The 11,927-nt window shown below is 58.8% G+C and overlaps 1 protein-coding gene across 1 annotated transcript; it reads right to left on the reverse strand.

Moving 5' to 3' along the window:
• Positions 1-226: 226 nt before the first annotated feature.
• LRRC74B (leucine rich repeat containing 74B) lies at positions 227-11,795 on the reverse strand. Its single transcript, XM_055549972.1, has 9 exons — positions 11,657-11,795; positions 11,003-11,145; positions 10,223-10,355; positions 9,232-9,438; positions 6,227-6,336; positions 5,069-5,184; positions 3,887-3,965; positions 1,123-1,218; positions 227-364 (listed from the first exon to the last, which is right to left on the reverse strand). The coding sequence occupies exons 1-9, from the start codon at positions 11,793-11,795 to the stop codon at positions 227-229; spliced, it is 1,161 nt and encodes a 386-aa protein (XP_055405947.1).
• Positions 11,796-11,927: the final 132 nt, after the last annotated feature.

Consider the following 11,927-nt stretch of genomic DNA (forward strand, 5'->3'; position numbering starts at 1 on the left):
CATGAACATGTATGTTCAAGTTTTTGTGTGGACATGTTTTCATTTCTCTAGGAGTACAAATTTGGGACCTGAATGAGAACAACGGAAGACCCTAACACTGATGTCTCAGTCACTGTGAAGGCCAGCTCTGTAGGACTTCTGCCTGGTTGACATGGGGCCTCAGTTGAAAGGCACCTTGAAGTTGAAGTGGCCCGTGGGAGAGAGAAGAAAGTCACACAACACATAGTCACTCAGATGGTGTGAAGAGGGCCAGCAGTTCTTTTTTGTACTCCACTCTGCGGGCAGCCGTCTTTATGCAAAGCCCTGGAAGAATGACCTTCACTGAACTGGCGAGGTCATCAAACTCTCTGTTCACCTGGATATCCTGAGGAGAAACCCATCACCAGGCAGGATGTTATCACTTTCTGAGAACTTGGCCATTTTACACACACGAGGTCTCAAAGAACCTCATAGGGCATCAGTTCGTCCCAAGTTTGAACAATTGAAACTGTAAACACATCTCTGAACAGGCTTTGACTCAAGCCTGGGTTGAAATAAATCAGAGGGATAATGAGCAGTGATTTGTAACTAGACTCTTCATGATTTATATTTGGGGATTCTCTCATTTGTGTTTAACCACCTTAGAAAAGAGTGATATTTTTCCTACGTTAAAAGGCAAAACTGGAACTTCTCTGGTGGTCCAGTGGCTAAGACTCCACACTGCCAATAAAGAATTTTTTAAAGGCAAAATGGAGTGAAACAGGGTCTTCATCTCTCGTGCAGCCCCTCAAGCGAACCTCCAGCACTAGGATCCACTCGCGGGCACTACCGGCTGGGAGGAGGGGCTGCCTTTCAAGAGCTGAACCTGCAAATCCAAACATCAGTGAGCATGGGCCTCTGAGCCACCTGTTCTCTCTCTGCCAGTGAAGAACCCAGGCAGGGGTCCGAGGTGAGACCACCATGACACCCCGCACAGGGGCAGGAGCGCAGTCAGAGTGGCCAGCTTGGAACTCGGATATGGCCACACCGTATACCTGAGCCAGGCACTCTCTCCAATCCCCACTTCTTTCTTTCTAAAATGGAGAAAGTCATATCTCCCAGGGCTGTTGGGAGGGTCAGAGACAAGGTTTATGAGAAACTCACAGAAAAGTCCAGAAGCTCCAGTGCAGACTGTGGATTAGCCTGGACAGACTTAAGCACACCAGAGCAGCCTTCACTTCGCATGGGATTCCTGGACACCTGAGAAGCACGCAAGTCCCTCAGTGAGGGACGCCGAGCCCAGGCAGCAGGAGCGATCCCCCATCTCTGTGGATGTGGCTCTGAGATAGTGGGCGGCCCCACTATCTCAGCTCAAAAGGCTCCTCCCTGCGACCTGATGCCTTTGGTGGTGCTGGAACCGGGAATAGTGGAAGGGAGTGGACACTGGCTGCACCCCCAGCCTGTGCCCACTCTGTCAGGAATCAAAGAGACACACGAGACACACCCTACCCTTAAAGAGCTCACCGTTGCAGGGAGGAGAGGAAAGGAAACAGAACAGTGCAGTGTGGAGAGTGCTCAGAGACCCCTGCGCTGACCCTCCATGGGAAGGGAAGGGTGGATGGGACGAAACACCCAAGCTGAGCTTTCCAGGCCAGGTGGGTTGAGTTGGGCATTTCAACAAGAAGCCACAGGAGCGAAGCAGGGTTGAGAGGTTGTACCGCATGGCTGGGAACTGCAAGCAGCTTGGGCTGAGTCTTTTCATGCTGTTCATGGGGTTCTCAAGGCAAGAACACTGAAGTGGTTTGCCGTTCCCTTCTCCAGTGGACCACGTCTTGTCAGAACTCTCTACCATGACCCGTCCATCTTGGGTGGCCCTACATGGCATGGCTCATAGTTTCATTGAGTTAGACAAGGCTGTGGTCCATGTTATCAGTTTGATTAGTTTTCTGTGATTGTGGTTTTCAGTCTGCTCTCTGATGGAGAAGGATAAGAGGCTTATGGAAGCTTCCTGATGGGAGAGACTGATTGTGGGGGAAACTCTTTTGTTCTGATGGGTGGGGCCATGCTCAGTAAATCTTCAATCCAATTTTCTGTTGATGGCCGGGGCTGTGTTCCCTCCTTGTTTGACAACAGACTGGTTCCAAATTGGGAAAGGAGTATGTAAGGCTGTATATTGTCACCCTGCTTATTTAACTTATATGCAGAGTATATCATGAGAAATGCTGGACTGGATGAAGCATAAGCTGGAATCAAGATTGCCAGGAGAAATATCAATAACCTCAGATATGCAGATGACACCACTCTTATGGCAGAAAGTGAAGAGGAACTGCAGATCCTCTTGATGAAAGTGAAAGAGGAGAGTGAAAAAGGTGGCTTAAAACTCAACATTCAAAAAAAGAAGATTGTGTCATCCAGTCCCATCACTTCATGGCAAATAGATGGGGAAACAATGGAAAGAGTGACAGACTTTCTTTTCTTGGGCTCCAAAATCATTGCAGATGGCGACTGCAGTCGTGAAATTAAAAGACACTTGCTCCTTGGAAGAAAAGCTATGACCAACCTAGACAGCATATTAAAAAGCAGAGACATTACTTTTCTAGCAAAGTCTAGTCAAAGCTATGGTTTTTCCAGTGGTCACGTATGGATGTGAGAGTTGGACTGTGAGGAAAGCTGAGTGCCGAAGAATTGATGCTTTTGAACTGTGGTGTTGGAGAAGACTCTTGAGAGTCCCTTGGACTGCAAGGAGATCCAACCAGCCCGTCTTAAAGGAGATCAGTCCTGCATGTTCATTGGAAGGACTGATGCTGAAGCTGAAACCCCAATACTTTTGCCACCTGATGCAAAGAATTGAGTCATTGGAAAAGACCATGATCCTGGGAAAGATTGAAGGCAGGAGAAGGGTACGACAGAGGATGAGATGGTTGGATGGTATATCACTGACTCGATGGACATGGGTTTGAGCAAGCTCTGGGAGTTGGTGATGGACAGGGAGGCCTGGCATGCTGCAGTCCATGGGGTCGCAAAGAGTCGGACACGACTGAGAGACTGAACTGAACTGGGCTGAGAGTGAAGGGGCTCAAGATGGGGAGGAGGGCGGGGCTGGCGGAGCGCAGAGCCCATGTGCTGTGAATGAGCAGATGACTAAGCTTGGCGTTTTCCACAGAGATTTAAAGCCGGGACCGTTTCCTGTTTAGGAAGATGACCTGATGGCAGACGGGGAGGAGGAGCAGTGGGCAACCCTTCCCTCTCCCCGGAGGGACGGTGTGGGACGAGGTGGGGTCAGCACTGAGCCCCAGCTGACAGGATGCGAAGGAGCCCCCACCTAGAGGCAGCCCTTTGGGGGGACGGTGAGGTCAGGTTTGACTCCCAGAATCCCGTGTGCCTGTTCTCATCTAGGGTACCATCCGCCAGGTGGCTAGAAATGGAGACTCAGAGCTTAGAGAGAGGTCTGGGTTTTACTCGGGGGCAAGAGTGAACCTCAGGCTGGGGAAGTGGGTGTTGCTGGGGGCTCCTGTCCTCCCTGAGGGCCAGGCAGGGATGATGTCCCCAGACCTGCTGGCGCTGTCCTCGGAGCACGTGCAGCTGGCAGAGAGGTCCTGGAGGGCCTGCTCCGGCCTCCCTTCACTGCCTTCTGCTCTCAGTGGTTGGCCACATCCTCCCCACTGGAGAAGGAACACCTGCATGGCCCCTGGGTTCCAGCAAGGCCAGGGGGAGGTGAGGGGAAGCCCGGTGGGCCTGGGGGTAGTCCGAAGGAATCTGTGGGCCAGGCCAGAGATGGGTGAGTGGATGACGAGGTTGCAGGAGGAAGCCGGGTACCCCCTCCCCCGTGTGCCCACAGGCACCGGGCTGAGATGTGGCAGGGAGGGTGCTGTGTGGGCAGGTACAGGTGGGTCTGTGCCGGGGCCTCCCCCATCAGGCTGGCACTCACAGCAAGAATCCTCAGTGTCTGGTTGACTCGCAGGCCCAGGCCCAGGCTCAGGGCTCCCACCGCAGAGATGCGGTTGTTGCTGCAACAGAAAGGCGTGTGCCTTGCGCTGCCTTGCAGGCAGCTGTGCAGAGCCACGTTGCCCCGGGGCCGCGGCTGGAGCTGCTGCTGCAACCCCCAGGTCCAGCCTCCAAGCACTCCCCGGGGGCCCCGGGCAAGTCAGTGTGTAGACACTTCAATGGAGTCTCCAGTGTTCAGGGTCCAGCAGACATGCCTAGAGAGTTGTTCCCTGCCAACTCCACTCCCCAGTGGAGACCGGCTGCTGCTCCCGGGCCCTCAGCGCTCAGCAAGTGCTCCCTTACGTCCTGCACCCTGGCTCTGTCCCCATGACAGCCACCCAGCCCCCTTCCCACCTCCTGCTCCAGGCCCCCTCACTGCTCTTGGCTGCTTTGTCTCCAGGCCAGCCCCACTTCCCTCTATCTTCTCAGACCCCAGCTTTCCCCCACCGGGAGGGGAAAATGGGTAGATGGAGCAGATGCCTGTGCCGATGGCGGACAGCCCAGGACCTGTCTGACCCCCACCTCCTCCCTTCCCTCTGGTTTTCCCAGGAAGCCTGGGACCCTGCCTGGGCTTGGAGGAGCAGCCCAGCCATGGCAGGCCCTCAGCAGCCACATGCTGGACAGAGCACAAACCCCTCCTGAAAGGGAGGAGCACGTACGTGGAGCACCACCGCCCACACCAGCTCTGCTGAAGAGGTTTACATGTTACACCTCCCACCCCCCAGCCACACGGTAGGAATTACGAGTCCCCAGGTACAAAGGATGGGCTTCCCTAGTGGCTCAGAGAGTCAAGAATCTGCCTGCAATGCAGGAGACCCAGGTTCAGTCCCTGGGTTGGGAAGATCCCCTGGAGGAGGGCATGGCAACCCACTCCAGTATTCTGGCCTGGAGAATCCCATGGACAGAGGAGCCTGGCAGACTACAGTCCATAGGGTCACAAAGCATCAGACACGATTGAGGGACTAACACTTTCACGTAGCAAGGATGAACTTGAGTGAGGGGGACAGAGTGGCATGCCCTGGGACTGTGACAGGTTCCAGCCCTGACGGTGAACAGCAGCGGGAGGATCCCCAGTCCCTGGGTGGCGGGGGGCCTGGGGGCGGAGACGGGGGCCCCCTGCTCTCACCTCATGTAGAGCTCCTCCAGCACGTTGTTGGTCTTGAGCACCTCCCCCACCGCGGAGGCTCCAGAATCCCCACAGCCATTGTACGAGATGTCCAGGACCCTCAGGAAGATGTTTGCCTGGGACACAAAGGAGCAACCCCATGGGACCACACGTGCCGATGGAGGAAGCCAGGCCCCAGCCTCCGAGCCCAGGAGAGCTGAGGAGCAGAGTGTGGACCGGGAGTAGAAGACCACAGAGGTTGCCGGGGAGAGCCCTGGGCTTGGGCAGTGGTGACCAGTAGAGGGTGGGCACGGATGTGGGTGAGCCTCAGAGTGAGCGGTCTGCCCTGGGGCCACAGGCCCCAGAGACACAGTGATGGGGACCCCTCCCAGGCAGGGACCCCAAGGCACAGAGCATCCCAGGGCCCAAGGAGGATGCCAGTGAAGGACTGTTGGATGAAATGTGCCCGGAGGACTGTGATGGGGAGAAGTTGGGGGCCCGTGGGTGCCCAGCTTGTGGGGCGGGACCCCGGTCAGCCTTGTCGGAGGGCAAGGCCATGCTGCCATTCCCCAAGAAGGATCCTGCAGAGGCAGCTGCCCCCAGGGGCATCACGGGGCCCTGTGCCCCCCATTCCCCAGGTGTTGGGATCAGGGAACAGGCAGAGCATGTGAGAGGGTGTGCAGGGGTCCCGGGGCCCAGGGCTGTCATCTCAGGCAAGCATCTGCCCAGCGGTGAGTGTGCGTCACTGGACCAATGGTGTCCCCCCAACCCGAGTGTCCGTGACGTCTCTGGAGGCATGCGTCTCCAGCTGTGGATCCCTCACTCAGCGCCCTGAGAGTCGGTGCAGGGAGACCAAACTGTCGTCATTAAATAGAGCCAGGGAAACTGAAGTCACCTGGAGAAACATCCTCTAAGCGCTGCTGGACAGATCCAAGCCTCCTTTCTTCCTTTTCTTTTTTTCTTTTTTTTTTTGCCTGTACCATGAGGCATGTGGGATCTGGTTCCCCAACCAGGAATTGAACCTGTGCCCCCTGAAGTGAGAGCACATAGTCTTAGCCACTGGACTGCCAGGGAAGTCCCTAAGGCTCATTTCTGAAGAGCTGCAAGAGATGGGGGCTGGTGGCTGGGAGACCCAGCCCTGAAGGAGGCCAGAGGGGCTTGCTGGGCGGGGCCTCGTACCTCCAGTCCTCTGGCGAAGGCTACGGCTCCCAGGCCTCGCAAATGATTCCAGCTCACGTTGAGCTCCATGAGTCCTGTGTTTTCTGCCAGGGCTGGTCCAAGCGTCTCCCCTTCAGAAATACCACGACAGACTTTCTTATTCACTCTGATCATTCCTTCAAGAACTGATAGTGATACCCGCTGTGGGCCAGGGCCTCTGCTGTGCACGCCAGAAAAGTGGAGAGAGCCTTGAGGATGAAGGGACACCCCATGCACCCGTGGAGAGCGAATGTGGGGGGAGAAGGAGGGACAGGGAACCCAGGGCTCATGGAAACGCACACAGGCCTGGCGCTGGGCCCCCGGGTGAGGCTGTGAGGGGACGTAGGAGAGATGGGCACTAGAGAGATGCTTTAAGGAGAGACAAGGTTATGGTGGGTGGGGGCGGGAACCAGAGGTCAGGGGGCCCATTGGGTGGCTTGTGCCGCCGTCTACGCAGGAGGAGACAAGGTCAGTGTGGCTGTGGTAGAGGGCAGGCAGCGGGGTAGAAAAGGAGAGGACTTCCCTGGTGTGGACCAGGGCTCCCAGGGCAGGGGGCCCAGGTCGGATCCTGGGTCAGGGAGCTAGGTCACACGTGCTGCAGCTGAAGAGCCTGCGTGCCACAGCTGGGACCTAGTGCAGCAAAGAAATAAGTAGTGAAGTGAAAGTCACTCAGTCGTGTCCGACTCTCTGCAACCCCATGGCCTGCAGCCCACCAGGCTCCTCTGCCCATGGGATTCTCCAGGCAAGAATACTGGAGCGGGTTGCCATGCCCTTCTTCAAATAAATAAGTGAATATTAAAAAGAGAGGGAAAAAAGGAAAGGAAAGAGCAGGTCTGGGTGGGTAAGAAACCCGGGAGCTATTTCACATGTAAGATGGACTCTGCCGAGTCCAGGCTCAGTGGGTCTGACCCGCTCCTGGTTCTCAGTTCCAGCTGCCCCTGCTCCCCCACCCCACCCCCATGTGCAACTGCTGACGCCCTTCTTTACCTGGGGAACAGCGCCTCATTCCCGGCCGGGAAGCCTTGCTTACTCAGCCAGGCCGGGTCGGACCACCTCGGACCCCTTGTCTGCTCTGTGTCCATCCTTAAACCTCCCTGCCTGGCCCCTCTCCATGGTGCCGCACCCAGCACAAAGCAGAAGGCTCGGCGGCCAGGTCCGCAGACGTGGCAGCACCTTGGAGAGCTCCCTGCAGGGCCGCGAGGACTCCTGGCGCCTCCCTGAGATCCGGAACCCCACCCCGTGTCCAGCAGCAGGTCTGACAGCCGCAGGGTCTCAGACACATCCAGGGCTGGGAGAGGCAGGCGGCAGCGGCGCCCGCTTTGGCGGGAACCCCCTTCTGTGCTGAGCAGCGGGAGGGTGAGCGGGACCTACAGCTGTGAATAAGCCTTCTGTGCTCCCGGTGCGTGTTCCTCACGACCCCCGCAGCCACCCCACAAGGTTGGTGCTACCCTGGCCTCAGGTCAGGTGGGGAGGCTGAGACCCCTCAGGGAGGCGGGTCCGCCCACAGACCCTCACGTGCCGTGCAGCCTTCAAAGGCCTCGAGTCCCAAGCCCCTCCGACCTCACTGCCTGTCTAGTGCTGACCCAAAGGGTCACCTAGACTTACTTTGTTGAAAGCCTGAAGTGAGCTTCTCTTTTAATTTGCCTGTTCCCCCAGCAGTTTTCTTAGAAGGCAGGCTGTCTGTCTCACAGCTGAACTCTAGGACTGATTCTCCCACAGCGAGGCAGCGCCATTCACTGAGGCTCAGCAGGCAGAGCAGTGGTTCCTGAACTTTGTGGATCAGGCGACTCTCCTGGGGCAGCTGTCACAATGCAGGTGCACAGGCACGCCCCCCAAGAGGGCTCAGAGGCCCAGCAGATCCCAGGCCACGGAATCCGTATTCCTAACCCAGGGTCCCGGGGGATTTTTTTTTTTAATTTTTAAAAAATGTTTTTAAAAATTTGATTTGTCTGCACTAGGTCTTAGTTGAAACATATGAGATCTGGTTCCCTGACCGAAGATCGAACCCAGGGCCCCTGCATTGGAAACGCAGAGTCCTAGCCACTGGACCTTCAGGGAAGGTCCCCAGGTGACTGGGTGTATGCTCCTGGCAGGGCGGCCAGCCCGTGCAGAGGCCCTGGGGCACGGGAGAAGGTGCTGAGACGGGGGAGTCCCACTGATGTCTCCCACCGCACTTGGAGCAACGTCCTCACGTCCTGCCTTGATGTGGGCCCTGCAGCCCCTCTGCCGCTCCATCCCACGCCGGGCCCCTCTCTCCGGGCTCAGTAGCCCAGCCACCCTGGTGTCTGTCTGTCTCTCTGGGAAATGGTTCCTCTGCGTGAAATGCTCTCCCTCTGGTCTTGCCATGACTGACTTCTCCGTCCTGCACACTTCAGCTTAAACGTCACCTCCTCACAGAGTCCTCCGCGGTGGTCACCTCTCTGAAGTAGTGGGGGGGAGTTCATTCTTCTCTAGAATCCTGCCCTGCTTCTTTCTTTTGTAGCACCAATAATTATGGAGGGTAATCCTGTTAACATGTGAAGGCATGCTTGCTAATTTGCTTCAGTCGTGTCTGACTCTCTGCGACCCCATGGACTATAGCCCACCAGGCTCTCTGTCCGTGGGATTCTCCACGCAAGAACACTGGAGTGGATTGCCGTGCCCTCCTCCAGGGGGTCTCCCTGACCCAAGGACTGAACCCGAGTCTCTCACATCTCCTGCATCGGCAAGCAGGTTCTTTATCATTAGCACCACCTGGGAAGCCCTCCGTGAGGGCAAGGGCTCTGTTGAGTTTATGGTTGGAGCCCTAGTGGCTGTCAGGCCCACAGGCAGTGCTGGGCAGAGAAGTATCTGGGGAATGGACTGAGAGTCCCGGGGTGGGGGTGGGGTGCAGGGACAGGAGCCGGGCACGGCTGCTCCGAGTGGTCCTGCCTACCTCCGCCCACCCTGCCCCAGGAAGACGGTCAAGAGCACCACCGTGGTGACCCTGGCCAGCGGCCGGATGGTACCTGCTTGGTCATTCAGCTGGTTGTAGCTCAGGTCCAGGGATTTCAGGCCCGTGTGGGCCAGCAGGAGCTCAGCCAGGCACTGGGCTGCCTGCTCTTCCAGGCCGTTCCCTGCCAACTGCAGTCTCTGCACAGCCGGGCTCACTGCCAGGGCGGCACAGATGGCCTGGGCTCCCTCCGCTCCCAGGCGGTTCTCCGACAGGTCCACATCTGGGGGCCAGCACCAGTCCTCAGGGACGGGCTCCAGAGCCAGGCCCCACCCCTTCCATCCCCCACAGCTGCCCAGCCTGTCCCGGCATGGGGGACTTAGTGGCCGGACTGTCCTGGGGTGGGTGGTGAGTGTGCCCCCATCAGCTGGGTCCCCTGCGGCCCCAGGCAGCTCCCCAGAGCCCTGTCCCCAGTCCGTGTATCCACAAGCTTTGTCGGGGGGCTAACGCCGCCTACTCTGCGGGGCTGTAATGTAGATGCACCCAGCCCCACGGTGGGTGATTCACTCCTGGCAGCCATGTGGCCCACCCGTGGAAGCCTCACTGCCACGTTTCCGGGGACTGGCAGTGACGCCTAAGTGGCCGCGTGTGGAGGTCTTACGTGAGCAGACGCTCTGCGGAGCGTATGTCCCCACGTCTCCAAGGGCTGAGTGTTGAAAACTGAGGCTCAGCGAGCCTGGCTCCTTGCCCAGGGTCTCCCTGCCCTTCCGTGGCAGAGACGGTGTCTAGATCCAGCCCCTCTCATCTCGCCCTGCCTGGCCCCTGCCCGTCTGCCCCCTGCCTCTCTGCATCCAGGCACTGGGAGGGCACCACACACAGTGGGTGCTGGCTGGCTGAAGACAGTGGAGGAGGCCCCACAACTCCGGGTGCCCCACAGAGGGCCTGGCCCCACCCCACCCTCCCCACCCTGTGATGAAGCCCTGCCCCCCAGCAGCAGCAGCAGCTGGGAGCGGGGTGGGAAGGCCCCGTGTTGGGTAGCCCAGCCCCACCCCAGGCTCAGAACCTACCACAGATACTGCGGCTTCTGCTCAGAGCGCCTGCCAGGGCCTCTGCACCAGCCCCACAGAGTCCGTTGTCCCGAAGGTCCAGCCGCTTGATGCAGGAATTGGAGGTCAGTGCATGGGCCAGAGCCCGGGCCCCCTGGGACAGAGAGGGACCTGAGGGGCCTGGTCCTTCCCAGGGCCGCAGACACGGCAGGGCACTCCCTGGGCTCTGCCTGAGGGGCTCAGCCTGCTCAGTTCATTCCTACAGGCCCAGGGATGCCAGCTTCTCCTTATCGGTCTCCCCAGGAGCTTAACCCAATAAATCAGGGGTGTCTTGCAGGCCCCGCTGGAGAAGGCAATGGCACCCCACTCCAGTACTCTTGCCTGACAAATCCCATGGATGGAGGAGCCTGGAAGGCTGCAGTCCATGGGGTCGCTAAGAGTCAGGCACAACTTTCACTTTTCACTTTCATGCATGGAGAAGTAAATGGCAACCCACTCCAGTGTTCTTGCCTGGAGAATCCCAGGGACGGGGGAGCCTGGTGGGCTGCTGTCTATGGGGTCACACAGAGTCGGACACGACTGAAGCGACTTAGCAGTAGCTGCAGGCCCCCCAGTCCTTGTACTGAACTCTGTTGTAACCCCGATCCCACCTGTCACTCAGTGTGGGGGCTGGGACATGCCTGGGACCCCGAGCAGGGCTGGGGAAGTGTGGGGGGTGGGCTCAGGAAAGGACTCCTCCCAAGGCTGCTGCCTCCCAGGTCCTCGCCCTCCAAGCCTGCACGAGGGTCCCTCCCGGGGTACCTGGGGCCCCAGGCCACGGTGCCGCAGGCTGAGCTCTGGGGCGCTCCCTTGGCGCAGAAAGCAGGAGGCGGGCACGACGCTATAGGCTCGGCAGGACCTCAGGTAGACGGTGTCCTTGCCCAGCTCGCCAGGCTTGCAGGCGCCTGATGGGAGATGGGGTTCACGTGGCTCCCTCCTGGCCAGCCCCACTGCCCAGCCTGGTCTCCCCTCTGGAGGCGTTTCCTCCTGTGCTGGCGGGGACCGCGGCCCCACGTGCAGTCCGGCCGCTTGTGTAGCTGGTCCTGGCCCTCCCCTCCCCGCCCACCCCCCAGACTCCGCAGTGTATGCTGTCTCTTCCACCGGATTGCAGACCACAGGGCTGTGGGAACCTCTTATGGGGGAGGAAACTGAAACAATTCTAAGTTCCCACCTCCATTCCTTTAGTTTTTTTTCTGATGGCCCGGGTGAGACAGCCCTTCTTACGCTGTTTGGGGTGTGGGGGGTTGCCTCTTAACCTCATTCTGGAAGCCTGTTCCAAGGATGGGACGCCAGGAGCATGGTGGGGAAGGCACAGGGCGAGAGCCGCCCCCAGCCCCACGGAGGGGTGCGCTCCTGCCGGACGGGGTCCCCTGCCTACGCGGCCCCAGCCTGCCCCCACCCCCTGCCAGTAGGCACCTTCTGTCTCCTGGTCTGAGTCCGAATCCGCGTCCGAACCCTTCTTGGCCTCCGGGACCCCAGCAGGACACCCACAGACCGCCGCTGCCCCTTCCTCCTGGCCTTCCTTCTCCCCAGGCTCCTGGAGGGGACCCCTCATGGTTACGCCCACTCTGCAGTCGCGGCCACAGAGCGGGGATGCGAGGGACTGCCGCGGAGCGCGGCCCGGGGATGGGATGGGCCCTCCGGCGCATTGGCCAATCTGATGGGGCGCTTGTCCGCTGCAGCCAAT

The sequence above is a fragment of the Bubalus kerabau genome, chromosome 16 (genome assembly GCF_029407905.1).
Source record: "Bubalus kerabau isolate K-KA32 ecotype Philippines breed swamp buffalo chromosome 16, PCC_UOA_SB_1v2, whole genome shotgun sequence".
NCBI classification, from domain to species: Eukaryota; Metazoa; Chordata; class Mammalia; order Artiodactyla; family Bovidae; genus Bubalus; species Bubalus kerabau.

Bases quoted from the DNA above. Each gene is read 5' to 3' on its own strand.
- LRRC74B (XM_055549972.1), bottom strand. From the start codon at position 11,795: ATGAGGGGTCCCCTCCAGGAGCCTGGGGAGAAGGAAGGCCAGGAGGAA. The intron at 10,356-11,002 runs GTACCCCGGGAG...TCTCTGTCCCAG, and splicing joins ACCGTGGCCTGGGGCCCCAG to GGGGCCCGGGCTCTGGCCCA. The intron at 5,185-6,226 runs GTACGAGGCCCC...TTTGTGTCCCAG, and splicing joins CCTTCGCCAGAGGACTGGAG to GCAAACATCTTCCTGAGGGT.